This window comes from Podarcis gaigeae (genome assembly GCF_964106915.1).
Source record: "Podarcis gaigeae genome assembly, chromosome: 7".
In the NCBI taxonomy this organism is placed as follows: Eukaryota; Metazoa; Chordata; class Lepidosauria; order Squamata; family Lacertidae; genus Podarcis; species Podarcis gaigeae.
The window spans coordinates 21,186,771-21,209,393 of NC_139683.1; the positions used below are offsets into that span (position 1 = coordinate 21,186,771).

The following is a 22,623-nucleotide window of genomic DNA, read 5'->3' on the forward strand; positions in this document are numbered from 1 at the left end:
TAAGAGAAGCAGCCTTCTCTGGGAAACCTACTACAGTGGTGCCTCGGTTTACGAACTTAATCCGTTCCGGAAGTCTGTTCTTAAACCAAAGCCATTCTTAAACCGAAAAGCACTTTCCTTAATGAGGCCTCCCACCACCAGTGTCCTTCCACCATTTGGATTCCATTCGTAGACTGAGGTAAAGTTCGCTAACTACTTCCGGTTTTGCGGCGTTCGTATACCGAATAGTCCGTCAGCAGGGCTGTTCTTAAACTGAGGTACCACTGTATAGAGGCATTTTTTAAAAAAATAGAACCTAATCAATCAATTAATCAATCAGAAACATATTAGGTTGGGCCCAGTTATGCCCTTTCTCTGATAATGGAAGAGGAGGCAATTTTCACTGGTTCCCCTTTCTCACTACAGCCCATCAAAGATCTACCGTATTTTTTGCTCTATAAGACTCACTTTTTCCCTCCTAAAAAGGGGAAATGTGTGTGCGTCTTATGGAGCGCATGCAGGCTGCACGGCTATCCCAGAAGCCAGAACACGGCTATCCCAGAAGCCAGGGGTTCATCACTGTGCAGCAATCCCTCTTGCTGTTCTGGCTTCTGAGATTCAGAATATTTTTTTTTCTTGTTTTCCTCCTCCAAAAACTATGTGCGTCTTGTGGTCTGGTTCGTCTTATAGAGCGAAAAATATGGTACTTCTCCAAAACAACGAAGAAGGTGGTGTGTTTGGATATCTGGCAAAGGAGGGGGCAAAACTGTCTCATGGCTCCCTTCTGTCAGTAGGCTTCTGTTGGATCACCAACAGCAAGGGTAAAACTGGATTCAGTCCATTGATTTAATTGAATGTGTCCTGGAGCTCCATTCCTTGGTATGCACCTAAAGTTTATGAAAGTTTCAACATATGGCAAAAAAGCATCAGAATCTAGCTCAAATAAGTTGCAGCAATTATATAATTAATGTAAGCTGGAGCATAAATGAAATCAAATCATGCAATATCTGCATTTAAAATAGATTGTGAAATTCACTACATTTTCTGCTTATTAAATAATGGTTTTATGTAAGGCATGTCATTTCTTAAAGATGTCTAATGATTTATGTAACCGGAAGTGCATATGATCTATTATTTTTGGAAGGAGAAAGGTTTTGGCGAAAAGCGCTAGCGGCATGAGGGACCAAGAGAAACCTATTCATAGCCAAAAGTTATTTTTATTACCAAGCACTATGTTATAATTTTAGAATGTGGAAACAGTTTTTGCAAAAGTTAGGAAATCTAGAAGAGGTATACAGTGGGAGCCTAGCTGAACAAGGAATATGAAGAACGTATTATGAGTTTTGAAAATCTAAGGTTACTAATGAAATAAAAGAGCCAAACAAAAGTTAAGATGGTATAGTAACGAAGCTCAGAGAAAATGGAAGCCTTTGGCCAATTTTTAAGGCGGCAGGGGTTCATCAATATACAAGATTAAACCAATGTAGGTTTGTGGATGAACAGAAGTCTAAAAATAAATTTGTGGACTTTTAAGTTCACCTGTCTTGGCACAGAAAGAAAAGGAATCAAATCAAATATAAACACACAATAAGAAAGATTTGAGCTGAAAATACCAGACACACACTTCTAGAAAACCGCTTTATTATTTTTACTGAGAAAGTACTGAGAAAGTTATTTCACATGCCATACCGAATGCACTGCCTTTAAGAAAGATGTAAATGTTTTGACAGTTTTTCCTGCACAGTATTTTGGCACTACCAAGCCTCCCACATATTTTATTTTTTAGAAGCAGGCGTAATTCTGCTTTCAGCGTTGTCTATCAGTTTTCCGAAGCCTAAGCTGCATTAATGGCTCTCACATTTTCCTCAGTGTTCTGATATAATTGGCTACTACTGCTAGATTTGAAAGACAATGGGACAAGTCTATACAGTTAGCTGTATAGGGGTCATGTTCCAGGGATAGCACATAAAGCTGAAATTGCATATAGTGAAAACAACTCATTGGAACCGCCCCTGCACAAGCACTCTTATCTTCTTGAGCCAGCATGCAGAACAGGTCTTACCCTCCAAGGGAAGCAGAGAACTTTTAAGCTCGCAGTCTTGTTCACCTAGTATGCAAGGTGGAGAAGCTTAAAAGTACTTTCCGCACGGGGAAAACCCAGCACCAAAATATCTGTTAAGCTCTCTGCATTCTGTGCGTTTAATTTGTGAAATTTCAACTGGCTGCCTGTCATGCATGTAAAGTTGCAACCACGTAAGTTAAACGCATGTAAGTTGTGAGGCGACTGCACTAATTTGCCTCAGAAAGCAATACATAAAACTTGTGGCTTGAGAAATTTGCTGCTACTTCTAGCCACTGGTATGAGAAATGAAATAATTCAAACAGAGAATTACACAAATACAGAAATACTGTGGAAACGTGCACACAAAAATGTAATTACTTCTAGGAAATAATGGAACACACAATCTGTATGTGATCCTCTTATGTGCAGCCTCTGTTGGTTTCAAATCCACAACTTCCTTCTATTTTACCAAAACCTAATATTATTATGTCAAAAGGCTGGGGTATTGTTTATGGGATTTTGTTGAGAGGTTTTGCTACTGCTATTGACATTAAGTTTTTTGGATCTTTATTTTTAGACTTATTATTTATGTGAAAATTGCTCAGTTTGGTTGTGTACTTTTTGATGTGTTTTATTTATTGTTTAGGACTACTTTTGTTGTGTTTGTAATTATGTAAATATTTTCTTGTTGCAAGCTGCTTTGGGTGACCCAAAAGTGGCATATAAATGTATGAATATGAAAGTGAAAATCTATAATTTTCAAAAATATAGATTTGATAATTTTAAGTTAAGGTACATTTTAATTGGTGTGAATTAATTGCCAGTAAATCTCAATAAATGGAAGACCTCAAATAAATAGCTGAAGCATGACGCTAGAACCTTCTGTACCTTGCTGTTGGTTATGTATTTGCAATTAATTTTGAGAAATTTTTCTGTGAAAGCTTCTTCCTCCTCTGATGTGGATGATACAACTCTTGCAGGCCGAACACATGTGTAAACTGGTGTTTGTGTGGCTTCTTTTCCATGCACCCCATCTGAATCCTACAAAGGGAAAAAACTACTATTTTATAATGAGCAAAAGTAACACTGTACATTCTTTTCCAAATCCTAGAAATCACAGCTTTCAGTTTTTGGAATTTTTAGCTTGGATAGTCGCAGTAAATTTATAAATAGAAAATATACAATATAATATTCTAGAGCCATGGGTACTGTACAAACTCTCTGGGTAAAAGATAGATAGAAAATCCCTATATTAGCATAAAAATCTATAAAGTATATTGAAGGAATCTACAGCCCCTTCCTTAAACAATTTTTTTCTAGCCCCCACCCCTAACTCCCACCAAATTTAGCGCTGAGAGCAAAAAGTCCCACTTACCCCCCCCCCCCCAAAGGAGACACCAAGCTGGTAATAATGCCCCTTCCTCAGCTGATCAGTTATGTGCACATGTGAGTCTCTGGGATGGCTACACCTATTTTTAGCCTCAGAGCTAGCATGTGGCCCCCAGAGAGTTGGCCAAAGATGAATGTGGCCCACGGACCCCCCCAAAATATTAGCCACCCCAGGTCTGAAAGCAAATCCTTATAACTCTTTCAAACAATCTAGTCAAGATCTTTGCCAAGACAGTTTTTGATTTCAATACACCTTGGCACCAATCAGATCAGCACAGTTTCAAACATTATCCCTTCAGGAATGTTCTTAAACTTTTTTAAAAAGTTATTTTCCTTTATTCCAGCAACGTACTTACACTTACAGTTGTCTTCTCAGCCTCTGCTTCTGAAGATGTAGGTGATAAAGGACTTATAGGACTAAGCGAAGGAGAACTTTCCACACTGGAAATATATTCTGGATCAGGAACATATAAAATCTGTAAAAATAAGCAAAATACTTCCAATTGAGATGTCATCACCAGGACTGAAACGTAAGTAAATTAAGATGGAAATACATTTCATGCAGAGGCTTTGTGTAAGAGATGCTTCAATACATGAACAGACAATTATGAACTGTCAGTGTAACTACTTTGAATTCTCAGTGTTCTTTTTTTTTATTTTGTGTTCCTCTGATCTCACTCCTCCATGCCACATGTGAATATATGCCTGCATCAGACAAATGATTCATTTAGCTCAGTAGTGCCTACACTACTGGCAGCAGCTCTCCAGGGTTTCAGACATGGGGCTATACTACTCAGCCACGACCCTTAAGAACGTCAGAGCCTGCAGGATCAGGCCAATGGCCCATCTAGGATCCAGTGGCCAACCAGATTCCTTAGTAAAAGACTTCTGCACGTGATTATTGGTCAGTTGAGAGCTGAGTGGATGAAAAGATGTGGTAGATGTAAGGAGAATGATGGTAGCCGAGTGATGGTGTGGAGTTGCGTTTTTAGTTGTAGTGCATGCAGTTGAATGTCCTATCTCTAGTGCCTGCCATAATCCTGACTTGTTGTTATACAAGAACCAGAGATCACAGTTTAAAACAAATGCTGGCTAGTTAAACAAGCCAGTTTCATAACCCATGACTTGAAGTGGCTAATTTGTTTGGTTTAAATCATGATCTCCAATTGTATGTAATGAAAAGCCTAGATTCTTTGGAAGCAAAACTAAATACTAGCAATGCCCTTCTCCCAGCCGTGCAGGAGGCAGCAATGGGAAAGCAAGCAAGCTGGAGGCTTTGCCATTGTTTAGTACTAAGTCTTCTTTCCACTTAAAACATAGAAATGGACCTGGAGTTACAACTTCAATCCAGATCCAGACCAACAAGGGATTGGTATTTGATCTGAGGTTTGTGGCAAGTTAGGGGAAAACCATTCTCAACCATTTTTTTCAGATTTCCTCCATGGCACAATTAAGCAGAGTCAGGACCTGTCTTAGACAGCCCGCGATCAGATTTCCCCTAAAAATAGTTTAATATATTTGCCTCAGTTGCTCAGTCTCCCATATGCTATATAAAAGGAAGTACCTGTCCAGGAACGACTGCTCTGGAAAATAGCTTGTTTAACTGGACCAGTTCATTAGGTGTCGTATCAAACTTTAGGGCAACAGTATTCAAAGAATCTCTTGATTCAACCTGTTAAGAAAAGGTAACTAGTGTTGAAATACAGCATTCAAGTTCTATTTAGCTTCAATTCGAAAGCCTACCAGTCTTTACAACCTGTCCAATAAAATATTCTTGTCCAAATCCAACAGGCAGAATGTGGTTTTCTTGACCATGCAGCGGCTTTGCAGACCCAGTTCACATGAACAAGCTTTCACTTGTAGGCTTAGCGTGGCACAGGTTTATCACTAATTCCCAGAATGGAAGATGGCAGGATTTTCAAGGACATGCTCTATGGAGCTGCCTCTGGCACCAGGCCCATTGGCAGACCAACTCTGTGTTACAAGGATGTCTGTGAATGTGACATGAAGGCTGGCAACATCAACCCCACCATGTGGGAATCCTTTGGAGACGACCACAGCATCTGGAGACAATCAGTCAAGTTGTGTATCCACAGCAGTGACCAAAGGAGGAATGAGCACTGGGAGGAGTGCAGAAAGAAGAAACACCATGGTACAACTGCACAGACGCCTTCATATGCTCTAGCTGCAACAAGGCATCTCTCACACACATATCTGTCTCTACAGCCACAGCAGGCGCTGTAACTCCCCAATGGTTTGACTTCACCTCCAAAGGCACACTCTTCCATTGTCTCTTGAGACAGACAGATGCCAACCAATAACTAACCGTATCCTGGTTCTCTTGGATATGGTTCCTAAGGAGCTTCTTACTCATGTTATTTTCAAGATCACTTACTGGCCTTAAGCATGCAGAGTGGTACCTCGGGTCAAGTACTTAATTCATTCCGGAGGTCCGTACTTAACCTGAAACTGTTCTTAACCTTATTTCTTAAATTGGCATATCACCCTTCATCTGAAGATCTCAGGGTGGTTCACAGCATAAAAATACAAGGTAAAAACACAAAATACATAACAAAAACAAAACAATAACCCTCATTCCCCCCACCTCCTCCCAGAGACATATTTAAAGTAGTACATAGTGCTACTTTGGATACAAACCACATCTCCTCAGAAATAAATATTATTGAATTCAGTGTGACATTCCCAGGTGAGTGGGTTTAGGACTGTAGGTTTAACTACCTGCCTTGAAAATACCATAAGATAGAAATTCAAACAAACATACATGCTACCAGTGCATGGAAATGGGTGGGGACAGGGAGAAGAGGCAATACTTTGTCAGTAAGAGGAAAGTGAATAAGGGAAATGAACTCCAAAGTATTATGCAACAGCTACATTTAACATTTTAAAGTAGAAAATTGTAACAGTGTTGGATGAAAGGTTTTCAATCTCTTCTGTAATCTGTTATCACTCTAGGATGGAACATGCAGTAAGAAGCAGTAGAACTGGCAGTAATGAAACTGTGAGGGTCTAAATTACTACTGCTAAACATTGTTTTAAATCAATGTTTTAAACTCCCTGCCAATTAATTAAGAGTGGTATATGTTCTGCACCTTATTTAGTCTGAATACTACAAGCTTCTGAAACAATACAAATACTTAAGCAAGGTACTACTATATTGTGATTCTGACCATGACACAGAAGGGTATATGGTTCACTGGAAGCTATGTCAACTTCCACAACAAGACTTTCTGAAAGTGCTTGAAATACTACTGACCATACTACCAAATACACCAAATTATAGCCAACTGTCCAATATTTTACACCTATTTATACAGATACAATACACATCACATTCAATAATTGTTTTTAATATTGTAGTTAATAGATTTCTGGAACCCACCCTGGAACCACATGGCAAAGACTGGGTAAACAATCTTAACAAGTTATTGCAGAGGTTCAGAGAAGCAGCATGTATCTGGTTAATGCAAGATACTGAAATCCATTTTGTTAAACACAGAAGCATGAGAGCTGACAGATCAGCCTGCATCACTTTGTTTACTCCAGTAATTTGCTTAATATGAAAGAATAATTTTACTTCCTAATTACATTTCACGCTTATACTGATCAGAATTTCTGGAATTCCAGCCAATCACGTTGTCAGTGCAACTTCAGAGTACATAGTAGTTTTACTGTTAAAATATTTACAAAAATTATCCATGTTCTTAATAGCATTTTAGTTTAAAGCACATCATTTTTATTTTAGAAATCAGATTAAATTATTTATAACATGCCAGTTTAATGTGCCAATTTAAATATTATAACTTTATAAGTCCTAGTTATACAGGCAATATGTAGCAAAACATTTCTTAATTCAGTTTCCCTTAGTAACCAGAAATACGAAACACTCGACTGCAGCACTGTTTGAGGGTCATTTGAAGAACGTAACAGTTACAGAAAGGCTCCATTTTCAGATACTGCTGGAAAAAATAGAACTATGCTTCCAAGTAGCAAGAGATCAATGGAAATTCTGAGAACATAAGAATGTTATTCAAAGGCACTGCAAAGATGGACTAACATCACCATCACCTGCATTCAACGGACAATGCTGATAGCTATAAAGGCAGTAAGGGATTTTAAAAATCTGGTTCTTTCTTGGAAGTAAGATAATTTGTGCATCTAAAGGAATGTCCTGCTGATTTACAGTTATTTACAACTTGATAACCTCTACAGGAATACTAGAAAGGTTAACTTTGCCTCTCCAGAATTACACTGCATCATTTCTGAAAAGACTCAAAATAGTACTCGTCAATCCTGTTAAGGTGATCAGCTGCCTGCCAGAGCTACAGACTGAATAAACAAAAAGGTAACATGCATCACTTTTCTTCTTAAATAGCATTCAGAAAACTAATATCCAAATATTAAACATATCCAAATCTTTATAGATTTCTCTTGCATATTATGTAGGTGAGTAGTTACTTACTGTGTACTCTATAGTCCCTTTAGGCTTTTGAAAAGACATTCGTCTCCCATCTTTCTTGTCTAGGGTCTTTTTCTGGCCAGTATCTGAAAAAAATTGAGGCAAGGCACGCGTTACATTCATTTTTCTCTCTCTTTCAGTATTGTCACAGACTGCTGACTACACCCCCGTGGGCAGACATCTATTTCACCAGTTACACAGCTTATACCCTGTGACTCTCAACTCAGCCTAACACAACTAGCTGCCAGAACAGGGACTTCACTCCTCTGTTTTGCTTTAAGGATTTGACCAATATAAGCTACTCCAGTGATTGGGAATATCTTCCTAGTTTCACAAATACTTGCAAACATTCAGAGTGTTATCAATTAAAAAACACACACGCTGTATAACAAGAATTGTATAGGACAAGGTTAAAATAATTCTAACAATTATAACATCAATTAGTTCTACACTGCACAGGATATGTCCATAAGCTGCAACAGACTGTGCACAGCTTAGTAGACACAATTTTGAGATGCAGATTTTTAAAAAAACATTAGCATTAACGCAAAGGATGGGCCTTTTCATGTAAAGTTGGCCTTCTGTATACAGATTATATGCATGTCCTTTTTAAAAATTATAGTACAAATGTTATGCAATGTCATGTTCCACTCAGAACTACTTTGCACCACAAATGCTAATTTGTAAGGAGCAGTGAACTAAGCTCAGAAGTGGCCCATTCACAAGGAAATTCAGACAACACCCCTCCTCCCTTTAACTGCCTTTCAGTTACTTTTCCTCCTATTTATTCCTTGAGCATTTAAGTAAATCTGAATAAGCACACCAAAGAAAACAGGATGTGGGTGGAAGAAGCACATGTATACAGCCTGTGAGATGTACAAGTGGGAGATGGTAGGTGGGGTCACAAAATTCATTCAGATACTAAGTGTTAGGAAATGGCCCAATCAAAACGGGGGTGGGGACGGAAAGCAACACAAGGAAATTATATTTCTCCTTCACAACCAAATTTATCTGCATAGATTTTTATACTTTCTACTAAAACTGTTCTTCATTCCTCTGTCGTATCACAACAAGATTAGTTATCAAAACAATAGATGCCATCAGATTAAATGATACTAAAAAGATAATCAAAATGATTTCATTTCAAGAGGAAACACTGAAAGTTGTAACTATTCCAATTAAGTTATTAAAAGTGTTGTAGAGGACAAGCCTGTAAGACAGAATAAGGAATTGTTTGAAAACCCTTCACTATGTATAAAATTTCACCTTTCATTAAAAACCATTTGAAAGCAACCTTATACTACAAACCACAACTTAAATCTCAAACATCTGATAAAGGTGCCATTATTTTTAGCTCTATCCCGGAAGGTTCTTACTTCCACATTGGGTTATTAGAACAAGTATTTAGTAGGAGTAATTTCCCAACAGTTCTTTGACATCCTACTTCCTATGTAAAAAGCACCAGGATACCTTTATTTAATATGAGAAAATGTCAGATTTGCCCATTAGCCCTTTTCCTCTCTTCTTTTACATGCCAGAGGAAGAGAATGAAACTAAACACAGCACCCTTTGACATTCAAATTTGAGGAAAGGTGGTTTGTTTCAACTATGGTTAGTAAAAATTACAGACAATCTGAATCCACTGTCTGATCCTGGCTTGTTCTAACCATTGTTTAAACAAACCACAGTTCTGAAGTTTAGACATAACAGAGTACTGTGGATAGTTTAAAAGGAAATCGGGAAGCTCTTCAGCCTCCTCTAGTAGCATAGTAAGCAGGGGGAGAGGATAGAGGTATCTGAGTGCTTAAGTATCAACCATGGTTTCCTACTGATGAAGTTTTTCCTGTAGAATTAATCATAATTTAATGTGATATGCATTAGCAGGATTGAGCCATACAGCAAGCCTCAGAGTTGCATACTACCCTCTTTCCCCACTCCCCTAGCTGTGACAAACTGTGGTTATTATTAACTATACTTGTTTCAAACAAACCAATTCAAAACATTGTTACTGAAGTTGCCTTGTTTAAGCCAACCAAGATTACACATGGTTCTAGTTCTGGACATAGCAAGCTATGGTTAATCAAAAGTGGAAGCAAATACTTCTGAACTCTCCTCCCAGCAGTACAGGAGGAGAAGAAAGGGAGAATTACACAAGGCTGAGGCCCTTCCTTCACTTGTTTACACTAGTGGATACCACAATCCATTTCTGAAACATAAAAAGAAGCAATGTTTAATATAATAAAAATCGGCAAAATTAGAGGCTCTCATTACTATTAAGTATGTTAAGTACCTCAATTTATTTTAATTATCAATATGAATGTGGTAATAAGAGAAACATTATGATGCTAACAAAACTGAGATACATTAATGCATTGTCATCATGTAGTGTTTCTAAAATCCTTATTTTCACCTTCATCCTGAATAATTAAACAACATTCAATCAGAAGAAAATCAAGGCCTTTAACTTAGTTAATAAGAAGTACTTTCAATAGCCGCTGAACAGCTGGTTCAAGATAGCCTTCAGATACACATTACTGTTCCCACATACCAAGTTATCTACGCAGATAAGGTAATTGTGCAGAATTCATGAGCAGCAGGAAACTGGGATCTTTCAACACATACCCCAGCAAACCTTCCCCATTCCCAAGCCTGCTTGATATCCCTAGGTTGAATAAAATACTACAGGTATAGCCCAATCCCTGCAACTTTTACAGTCCTATACAGAAAACGCCCCATTTGGAACAATGACATTCAGAGGTAAGTCAAAGGGCTGGAGTGTGCAGCATCAACCCTTCAGTGCACTATATGAGTCTCCACCGATTAGAGCCAAATGTGGCAAAACCTTCAGAAGAGCAAGTCTTTAAAAAAAAATAATGAAAAGAAGAATTGTATATTACTTATTAACATTGGCATGTGAATCTGGAAGTACACAATACTAATTCAAATAGAGATGCACACAAACCAGTGAGACAAGATATACCAGTTATATAATATTGCATTTACGTCCAAAACCATTTAAGATACACAAGGTTAAATTACAATTTCCCAGCACCATGGAGCACGTATACTTTAGTTTTCACATTTATTATTCTTTTTCCTAGCTTGTTATACTGAATCTGATCATTGATCCATCTAGCTCAGCATTTCCCACTGACTGGCAGTGGCACTCTAGGGTTTCAAGTCTTTTCCTGACCAATCTGGAGATTCCTAGTTTTGAAGCTTGGAACTTCTGCAAACAAATAATGTGTTCCACCACTAAGCTACATTAAAGCTTAATATTGTACCAGAAACAAGCATCTATGTTGATCTTTCTATTTCTTGGATGAATTATTTGCCATGATTATTTGACACATCTTTATGGACAGTCATAGGCTACAGGTGAAGGCGAGACAAAAAAAAATCTTGGCTAGTTCACCTAGCTGAGGTTGTGTTTGTGAAGACAAAGTCAAAGGACATATTTTAGAGGGCACTTTCAAAAGCTTCAAAATAGGAACAGCTAAGCAGTGAAAGTGTTTCAAATGCATTATCTCTGTAAACCTGTCAACATTCTGTAAGGTACAGTTGGTTTGTTTACAGTATTTATGCATGGCACTAAAACAAAGTTGTTAGAGCAGCTTGCAGCACAAAACAAATTAAAATTGAATAAAAGCTTCACAAAAATAAATCTAGTGCAGCAGAAAAATTAAGAAGCAGAGACTAAACAGTGGACTAAAACAAATTTACCTGGTCAAAACATATTTAATGTTAACCACTACACCAGTGTGGTGTAGTGGTTAAGAGCGGCAGTCACATAATCTGGGGAACCGGGTTCGTGTCTCCGCTCCTCCACATGCAGCTGCTGGGTGACCTTGGGCCAGTCACACTTCTGTGAAGTCTCTCAGCCCCACTCACCTCACAGAGTGTTTGTTGTGGGGGAGGAAGGGAAAGGAGGTTGTTAGCCGCTTTGAGACTCCTGAAGGGGAGTGAAAGGCGGGATATCAAATCCAAACTCTTCTTCTTCTTCTTCTAATAGGCCAGAGGAAATTTAAAAAAAGTATTTGCCTAGTCATTACTAATAATCACTTCTTTATTTCTGCAGTTTCCTAAGAACTGCATCCAGAGAGATGCTGAGAAAGAAAATCTATTGAGTTTATGACTGAACTGAAATTTGAAAGACAACTCTCAGCTTGCAGCTCAAACTCTAAACCCCCAGGTTTATCAGACTGATAATTATTTATGCTGGCTGAAAAGTTGAAAGTGCAAACCCCTGAAAACCTATCAGTAAGCAACAGATATAAAATCATTTTTGACAGCACAACTAAGGGTGGCATGCTAAACTGAAGCAAGCTATCTGAAGAAGTGTGCATGCACACGAAAGCTCATACCAAGAACTAACTTAGTTGGTCTTTAAGGTGCTACTGGAAGGAATTTTTTTTGTTTTGACTATGGCAGACCAACACGGCTACCTATCTGTAAATGAAGCAAGCTAGACAATTATAAAGACTTCAGACTCACATCAACTTCAGTCTCATACACACAAGATTATGTAAGCTCAATAGTTGTTATCCCAGAAGAAATAAAACTTGAGTTTCATTTGTCTGGCTCACACATACCAAACTATGAGACAGACTGGATGAGCAAGTTTGCTGGTACATACTGTCAACGCTGTGGTCACTTTACTCCTCCCACACTCCTGGGAGATAAACCATGGTTGGCTTAGCATGTCCAAATCCAGTCTGATGGTTTGTTTGGAGCAGGACAAACCACAAGCTCGGGTGGAGGTGCAATGCTAAGCCAAACCATGGCTTTCCTCCTGGTAATGCAGAATGGGAGAGGGGGAGGGGGAGGAGAGAGAAGTAATGTGCCTGCAATTTTATTACGGTGTGCCAGCAGTCTTGCTCACTCATGCTAAACCATACTTTGGATTATTGTTACATATGAATAAGGCCACCAATTTCAATTTAACTGAACTACAAATGCAAGCAGGTTAATTTTAAGTGAGCTCACATATTGCTGATGCAAAATAGCCAGTCGCTCCAGCATTCAACACCCCTTGCTTAAAAATAACTGTATGCAACTCCTCTCATTTAAAGCTATTTCATCACTTATTCAAATAGAAACTTCTAATTACTAGGGTTTTACTACCCTGAACAGCCATTAATGAAATACCTATGTTTTATTAGAGCAAGACCTGTCATTCAGGCTAAGAAAGGTTATTTAAAATAATTTCAAGTAGCAACAATTCCAAACTCTCCAATTTTCAAATCTTAAAAGAAGAGAATGAAGGGTAGATTAGGGTAGAGAAAATAAAGATGCAACTCTTAAGTATCTATAGCAGGGATGGGGAACTTGTGGCACACCAGATGATGTCTGAGTACAAGACCAATTATCCCTGACTATTGGCAATACTGGGTGGGGCTGATAGAAGCTGGAATCCAAGAACACCTGAAGGACTGCAGTTTCCCTATCCCTGATCTATGCAGCTTTTCAATGAGCCTGGTTAGAAAGATAGCATAAAAATTCCTATGTCAATAAATACAGAGCAATAGATGAGCAGACTAAACAAGCAAGTGGTTAATTCTTTTCTGCCCTGGTTTGGAAAAGCTGCATATTCAGTTCTGGAACGCACTTCTTAAAGGATGGGGGAGAAGGCTCTTCACATTTTTATTAAACTGAAATATGGAGTTTTATGCATTTCAGCTTAAGCACTGCCCACTTAAATCTCTTCTTTTGCCACTTATCTCTGTTCTCTTGGATGGGTTACGAAGGACATCAAGAAGTATTCTTCCTTTTTCTCACTTGAGCTTTTATACTTTTCATCATCACTCTGTAGATCAAGGTCTTTCCACGTATTAGTTGGCAGTAAAGCCAAGTTTATGACCAAGTGTACACTTGACAGGAAGCTGTCTGATTAATGTACCTTTATGTACGGTTCCCATATTTCAAAAAGTAAAAACTAGGACACCATTATAATGTGAATAATGGGAAAAGCAACTTGAATTTGAAAATAAACTATCACCAACTCATCTGTTGTCCTTTGTTCCCTTTCATGAAGATTTGAAAATTTGTTCCTTAATTTATTTATTATTATTTATTATTGGTGGAAACCAAGGAGCTAAAAGTGGCAAATATGGCTCTCTCTAGCTTCATATTTTCCATGCAACCACCCTGTGAGGTGGGTTAGGAAATAAATCCATATACAATGTAGTGATGTTGTGCAGCCCATTGGGAACATACAAGCCTCACAACATTTGCATTTTGATAGGCAGATAAGGAGCCACTATCAATATTCTCTTTGACTATGCATTTCAGAAGAAAATGCCTATGGAAATTAGAGATGCAATCTCAAGAATAGGCCTATTATGAAAAAGCATTTTCCCTACCAAAACACCTTATAAGCTCAGAAGTGAATGACCAATAATGAAGCCAACAGCCTACTCTTAATGGTTTCAGCATTGAAACCCTTATCATGCATGGTTAGAAGAGTAGGCTTTCCCCACCTCATCATGCTTACTCCATGGGTGCAGAAGGGGGAGAGGAAGCAGGGCTTCAAAACTTTCACAGACAATTACCAGCACTAGAGGTGGCTTCCAGTGTTTATACCCTCTGGCATCTACAAAGGCTCTTCTACTGCTTGTGGCCCTCCATATGTTGTTGGATTCCAGCCCCTATCAGTCCCAGGCAGTATTGTTGGTGCTCAAGGATGTTAGGAAGCTACATCTGGAGACTGAGGAAAGTTCTTCTAGGACCAACCTACAAAGACTATTGGGAATGTGATCTTCTTCACTTCCCGGTGGTCCCAAGCAACCTACAGAGGCACTGAGCAAACCACTGTTTGCTTGTGAAAGCAAGTGAGCCTTGATCTCAAGGAATGGCCACCGCTACCTCCAATCCCCCTCACCTGTTCTCTCACTCCAGAGGTGCAGCAGGGTCTAGGCCTAGGATACTACCCTAACCGCCCTCGCTCCAAAAGAAAAAGCAAGTGTGCAAATAAATGGCAGAGGCTCCTACGAGCTTGAGGCATGTGAGCAACCAGGCTGCTTTCCGAAACTGGCCCAGCCCTCTCTGCTGAGCTTTGACAGGGGAAGGAACTGCTCCTGCAAGGCACAGCCCGCCTCTTCTTGCTGCAGCTGCAAATACAACTTTTACTACTCTTCTCCCCCCCCCCACCCCACCCCATGCTGGCGAAGTGATTGTATTGGTCTTGAGCCACACCTCTTTCTTGCCCTCCTGATTTCCAGGTGTCACAGCTGAAAGGATCAAGCTCCCTGGGCCCAATCTCCACCACAAGAAGCAAGTCCACATGTGAGAGGAATCCTTGCGCAGAAACAGCTCCCTTTGCACGCCCACCCAGCATGCCTATACCTTTTCCCTTTGGGTGTCATCGAATACAAAGAAGGAGGAAGACCACAGGTAGACTACATACAATGTGTGTGTGTGTATACACTCACATATAATATTGTGCGTGCACAGAAAATACATATGCAACACACATGTACCTACTGACAAATGCACACGTACATAGACTGCATGTGGCGATAGATAGATATAAAGCTCACATACATACATTTATGTACAAAATGACATATATACTGCTGCCTTCCTGAGCGCTTCCAATATTGGATAGCTTCAGCATGCTCGGGGACCCAACGTTTTGTGTCCCTTTTGTAGGAAATGTATACTTTCCCGTGCATTCTGCAACCTCCACTGGGCCCACACCCAGCCTTCTTACACTTGTGGGCCCGAGTTTTTCCTGACAGCAACGCAAGGCGCCAGTTTCCTTACTTACCCCCGCCCCACCTCTGGGATGGGATGAGGAGGGGAATGGGGAGGCCCCCCCACACCAGGATGCCCTTCTCCCCGCCCCCACACACATCCACCGCCCCAATCACCACCTGCAACCAGGCTTGAGAAAGGAGGCGGGGGGCTCTTCCAACTTCCCGCCCCACCCGAGCTGAACTCTGGAGACCCGCTCCGCCTCGGCTTCCTCATGGCTCCCCAGAGGCCTCCTTTCCCCCGACCCAAAGTAGCCCTGGCCCTAGAGAAGCCCGCATTCCTATACCTTTCGTGACGTGTGCGAGGGCGGAAGGGGAGAATAAACGGGGGGGGGGGCGAGGAAAATTTCTCCCATAAGACCCTCTCCCTGTCGCCGCATAAGCGGAGTTCCTCCTCCCGAGTAAACCCCGCACCGTCCCGACCCCTCAGCGCCACGGGGAGGCCTCCTACCTATCGGGGGCTCCGGCTTGGGCTCCCCCTCGTGCACGGAGTCCTGGAAGTGGACCTGGCGGGGGCCCCCGGAGCCGGGCGCGGCGCCCCACAGGCGGCTGGCGGTGCCCCTCAGCAGCCGGCTGCTCTTGCCCGTGAAAGTGGTGAGGTACTCCATGAGGCGACACGGACGGGGAGCGCGGCGCTTGGAAAAGGTCTTCTCCCCACTCCGAAGGCCGGGGGGGGGTGAGGGGGGGGATCGCGCCGCCTGCCTCTCGAGCCTCCCTCGGAGCCGGTGGCCTCACAGCAAGCCTGCCCGAAAAGCCAAAAGGGCCGGCGAGAAGGCTCGACCCGCTGGGCGAAAAGTTGGGCAAAAGTTTTTCTTTGACAGGCTCCGCCTCGAGGCTGCGGCGCTTAAAGGGGCCGCGCCGCGCAGCGTGGGTCTACGTAGTACTATCGTAGATGTTGTAGGGTTGGAAGGGAGCGCCAGGGTCATCTAGTCCAGCCCTCTGCCTAGTGCTGGGGTCCGGCGTGGGCTGGAACCACCGATCTTCTGGTTACCGGACGCACCGACCCACTGCGCCATGGTGGCGGCCGTACAACAGTTTATTATTTTGTACATAAATGTGTGTGTGTGTGTACTACGTACACGCGTACACACTACGTACGTGTGTGTGTGTTTGTTTGTCGGTAGGTGCGTGTGTGTTCCATGTGTATTTTCTCTGCATGCATGCGTGTATGTGTGCCCGTGTATATATACATATATATATGTATACACACATATACACACATATATATGTATACACACATACATATGTGTGCGTGTGTGTATACATATATATATATATATATATATCACATCACACACACACCATATTGTATGTAGTCAGTGGGATCTTGCCTCTGTTTGTGTGTAACACATACATGCTATGTATGTGTGTATTTGTAAGTAGATACATGCCGTCGTATTCCATGTGTAGTTTCTGTGAATGTGCTATATAATATATATGAGCGTGTGGGTGGCTGATATTTCCATATGCAGTTCTGTATAGTGTGAAGTTATGAATAAACCTCTGCCCAGGATTTCACCTTGAGGCTTTGTTTCAGCAAGGATTGAGGGTTAAGGGGTCCTGCCAAAAGTTTTACAGAAAAGGTGTTTTTTAGAAAAGAAAAGAAAAGAAAAGAAGGGCTGTTAAGGAAATAAGTGATGCAAGGCCATGCATATTTCCTGGGAGGCAATTTGTTGATGGGCTGCTAGTTTGAAGAATGGTTTTACTTTTGTTCTCCCAAGAATTCTGCACTTGAAAATACTCACTTACCGTAAATCCTTTTTCTTAAACTTAGATATGTGATGGCTGTTTGTGACTTACTCATGATGGCAGGATTTGGATTTTTTAAAGCATTTGTATGTATTGGTGGGATTTTTTTTAAGGCCAGGTAATAGCAAGTATTATTATACTGCATTATAGTTACACATAGGTTTGTGGTATAGGGGTGAACTCAGTTATTGAGTAATTTTGACATGTGTGCTTTACACAAGAGTTCGACATCTCATACAATGCTCTGAGTGGCCGCAAATAGCACAACACCCATTTACTTGAGGCTTAAAGCTGGCTAATGAGCCCCACTTTATAAAAAAAAATTACATCACATAAACAAGAGTTCAGTCATTGAGCAAATGACTCAGTCACTTCTGTAGGAAGAACAGCATGTCTTGGAAATATAATTTAAAAATATAGATGCCCTGTATTTTTACCCAAAGCTAATTTAAATAGTTGGGTGTTTCAGCTATGGCTTATACCTGCAGCCCTTGTTTGTGAAAAAGTGCCTAGAATGGAAGGACCCCTTCTGAAGCTTGATTAAATCCATTGCCCATTATTTTCCCACATTGTTTGTAGCAAATAAACCATCTGGTAATAAGAGAGTGGGTCTGTTTGCTATGGAAAATGTGGGAAAACGATGGTAGACTATTGTGCCAAACAAGAAGTAGAACTACAACTGGCAGTAAATAAATTTTCTGCTTTTGGTTTCTCCTGCTGGTGTTTACTGGCACAGGAGTCATGGCAGGGAGGGCTGAAAGCCAGAAACTCTTGTTACTGGTATGTAGGCTGAGCTTGCTATGTGTTCACTTCACCCAGGTCTAGATTTTTCAGTGTAGACCAACATTTTACCATAGTTTACCACACTCATTTCTAATCAACTTTGGGAGGTATGATAACTTACCCTCCATGCACTGCTGAGGGAGACCCGAGGGTGGTGAAAAGGGAGAGGGCCTTTTCAGTTGTGGCTCCCTGTCTGTGCAGTGCTCTCCCCAACGAGCTCTGCCAGGCACCTTTGTTGACATCCTTTTGGCACCAGGTAAAGAGTTATCTTTAGGACACGGGTGGCGCTGTGGTCTAAACCACAGAACGTAGGACTTGCCGATCAGAAGGTTGATGGTTCGAATCCCCACGACGGGCGCGGTGAGCTCCCATTCCTCGGTCCCTGCTCCTGCCAACCTAGCAGTTCAAAAGCACGTCCAAGTGCAAGTAGGAAGGTAAATGGCGTTTCCATGAGCTGCTCTGGTGTGCCAGAAGTGGCTTAGTCATGCTGGCCACATGACCCGGAAGCTGTACGCCGGCTCCCTCGCACAGTAAAGTGAGATGAGCGCCGCAACCCCAGAGCTGTCCATGACTCGACCTAATGGTCAGGGGTCCCTTTACCTTTAAAGACTTATCTTTAGATAGGCAAATGTGATATTGTTTTGCTGCCAAAGCTTCCTGTGGGTGTTATGGGGGTTTGTTTTGTTCTGTTTTTATGATATAGTTTGTTTATTTTTATGTTTTAAATGTCTTGTAAATTGCTTGGAGACCTTCGGGTAACAAGGTTTAACAAGTGCAATAGTAATAAAAAGTTTTGTTTTGGTTTTTTTTTAAAAAAAGGTAAAGGACCTCTGGATTGTTAAGTCCAGTCAAAGGCGACTATGGGGTTGCGGCACTCATCTCACTATCAGGCCGAGGGAGCTGGTGTTTGTCCACAGACAGCTTTCTCGGTCATGTGGCCAGCATGACTAAACCGTGTCTGGTGCAACGGAACACAGTGACGAAAATCAGAGCACATGGAAATGCCATTTACCTTCCTTCCACAGTGGTTCCTATTTGTCTACTTGCACTGGCGTGCTTCCGAATTGCTAGGTTGGCAGGAGCTGGACAGAGCAACAGGCACTCACCCCATCACAGGGATTCGAACTGTCGAGCTTCTGATCATCAAGCCCAAGAGGCTCAGTGGTTTAGACCACAGCGCCGCCCGCTCCCCTTCAATAGTAATAATAATAACAAATAAAATGGATATATTATAATATTTTTGTACTATTTTCACAATTAACATTACTGGTTGCTTGGTTGGTTGGTTGGTTGGTTGGTTGGTTGGTTGGTTGGTTGGTTTTACAAGTGCAGTATATTATTAAGATTTGGTTTTTAGAGTTATTTTCTTGGTTGGTAATAACAGCAGAGTTAAACATCACCTCCAGTTGCCACCCTGCAGTTGCAGAGCAGAACTAACAGGAAGAAAGGACACCAAGGTCCTGCCAAATTTCACCTGCAAATGCCTATCTGGGTGAGAAAAATCACTGTAAAGAGTGGGAGTGGTGGGTGGGAAAGGGAGGGACTTTTGCAAGTGACCTTCTGTGAGTTGAAGGAAGAATTATACAAATAATAATCCACTTCTCGCCTGCTGATTCTCCCCTGCTTTCTCTCAAGTCCTGTATTACAGGAAAAGTGGGAAAATGTGGGATTGGCCTTCTGTTCAAGTTTTGGCAACTCACAGTCCCCGCCCCCCCCCCCTTGCTGGTAGATTTGAGCGCTCCCATCGCTTACCACCCAATAAAATGGCAAAGAAACAAGAGGCCAAAATTAGCAAAAACTTCAAGGCACAGGAAAGTTGTTGTGTTTTTTTAAAACAACAACAGAGGATTAAGGTAGGAAAAGGTAAAACTATAGAACAGCATGTGGCGGTGACCTGTAATTACTCTGGGGACAAATGTGGTGCCAATAAAAATAAGTGCTAATTGCAGCAGTGAACGCCAGGCATACTGCCAGTAGATGCTGTGTGAGCTCTCAGGGAAATTCTGCTTGCACAAATGGCTGCTGAATAACTCCTGAGCCTCGTCTGAGGCACTCTTGCCAAATTTCCATGATACTCTGGTCTTCAGATAAGCATGTGCCAAGCAAAAAGGTGCCTTATTTCTCTGTTGTTGATTAAATCTGAATTAGTTCTTAAATGTGAAAAAATTGTAGTGTGATCATGTCCCTTCAATATATTGTTCAGGGGTACATGCATGAGATGGATATCTGGCGCATAGGCTGGTGCATATAATTTTGAGGAGCCTGGCCAATGCTTACAGCGGGTGACCATCAACATTCCCCTTAGTGAGAACCAGCAGTCCAGTTGCCCTAGATAGTCATGCCATTCATATGCAGCAAGCGCACCAACTCTTAATAAATAAGGTTTACCTATGAAGGGCTGCACAAAAGGGCACATTTTGCCTAAGGCCTATTGCCCATCAGAATGCTGCATTGACAAAAGAAAGATGGGGGAAACAGCCCTGTACCTACTGGAGTTTTCAATGATAATATTTATTTTTAAGATTAATATGAATCATAATATCCAACGGCTTAACAAAACATCCAACATTGCAGTTCCGTCCCTAATTTATGTTCCTACCCTCCAGCACAGGACCAATAAAACTCATGTTATGCAGAGACCACTACATGAAATGATATAATATCTGGGGGGAAATGAAGAGGAACCCATTTCAGTTACTCTTTACTAACACACTTGAAGCACATAGTGCTTAAAAGTATCAGTCAAGACCCGGTTAAGCACATAGTGCTTAAAAGTATCAGTCAAGACCCGGTTGTTGGGTTTTTTTTTTAAAAAAAATAAGCCATCCATTTATTGACTGCCAAACAGGAAAGTTCTAGCCAGTTATGAATCCCAGGTACAGTAGCTGTTTTCCAAAGCCTAAGAATAATTTCCTTAGCTATTATAAAAGCTCTGCAGAGACAGGATGCCTGTGAGTCAGACAGGGCCCATGCTATTGGTACATAACCTAAAATAGCATAAGTAAACATACAGAACTATATTGATTGACATGCTGGGAAGGACACCCATCACAGGCCAATTCCAGAGCATAGGTGTTGAAGTTGCACCTGTAGTGTGCATCTGATTCCACAACATATGTCAGGTGAGAAGTGACTTATTCTCCTGTGGTTAATGTTTAGTTGAATTAGGCCTACCTCATATACAGCTCTTAAAGATACAAGAGAAGTCACATGGACTAGAAATTGCAGCACTATGTGCAACTCATCCTCAGTCACGTGATGTTTAGCAAAACTCAGACTATATTACTGCATTTCTTCTAAACATGCATATAAAAATTCCATTATGCTTTTTTATGTTGATATTTTTTTAAAAAAATTCAGATTGCTAATGTACAGAAATCAAGCTCCACTCCTGAAATCTAAACTGAACTTGAATAAATGAATTTTAAGTGTCACAGTATATTTGATTATTTTATGAAAGTATTTACATACCACTATATCATGAAGTATCAGGGCAGTATACAACATTAAAACATTGAACATCTTTAAAAACAATACAGATAATCATTAAACTGACTGGCAAATCAATAAATAAATAACACAATTTAAACAGCTACAAAGGCCTGCCAGCATAAAAAGATCTCCCAAGAGTCACCTGAAAGTCGAAAGTGCCTATGAATCTCTGCTGGAAGAGTGTTCCATAGCATTGGACTGGAAACATTAAATTCCCAACTTCGAATTGAGGCAATTTGGGCCTCTGTAACACAGGGGGCAATTATTTATTATTATTTATTAAATTTGTATACCACCCTTCATCCATAGATCTCATGGTGGTTCTTGTATAAAAATGCAGGTGAAAAACACAAAATACATAGTAAAAACAAGAACGAAACAGCAACAACCCGATGATCACCCCCACCCCTCTAATAGTGCTCTTCTGGATTATCTCAGTGATGGAGTTGGGAAATAAGGGCTCAGGTGGTCCTTAAGGTATCCTGCACCCAAGTTGTTCAGGGTTTTGGAAATGGACACAAGAACCTTAATCCTGTCCGGGTAGCATATGGACAGCCAGTCCACAGCTGTTTTAGCAGAGGTACCACATGTTGTTGGCTGAGCCACTGCATTCTGCATCAGTTGGGAGCTTTTGGACCTGTCCCAAGAGCAGCTCCACATAGAGTGCATTTAGTAATCTAGGAACAAGGTTACTAATTCGTGGGCCACACTGTCCAAGTAGTCCCAGTCTAGACATGGCTGTAGGCTGACGTACCAGACTACAGCGGTAGAAGGCACTCCTAGCCACATAGGTCACTTGGGCATTTTTGTTGAGTTTCCAGGATCCCCCTTCTGCCCCGAAGGCTCGTACCTGTTTTTTTTTAGAGAGAGTGTATATGAATATATTTCACTTTATAGCTCAGGGTAAAGAGCTTTCAACAAACGTAGAATCTAGGGAT

At 40.9% G+C, this 22,623-nt stretch overlaps 1 protein-coding gene across 3 annotated transcripts in view; it reads right to left on the reverse strand.

Annotated features, from left to right (window-relative positions):
• Positions 1-22,623, reverse strand: part of LOC310849142 (oxidation resistance protein 1-like) — a 223,377-nt gene that overhangs the window by 11,688 nt on the left and 189,066 nt on the right. For 2 of the 3 annotated variants that reach the window (XM_083749164.1, XM_083749163.1), the window contains exons 1-5: positions 16,113-16,709; positions 7,911-7,993; positions 4,995-5,102; positions 3,787-3,906; positions 2,930-3,082 (exon numbers count right to left, since the gene is read on the reverse strand). In XM_083749164.1, the coding sequence (XP_083605290.1) occupies positions 2,930-3,082; positions 3,787-3,906; positions 4,995-5,102; positions 7,911-7,993; positions 16,113-16,269 (621 nt within the window). In that variant the 5' untranslated portion in view covers positions 16,270-16,709. Of the gene's footprint in view, positions 1-2,929; positions 3,083-3,786; positions 3,907-4,994; positions 5,103-7,910; positions 7,994-16,112; positions 16,710-22,623 lie in introns of those variants that run through there. The other variant, XM_083749162.1, reaches the window with a different exon arrangement.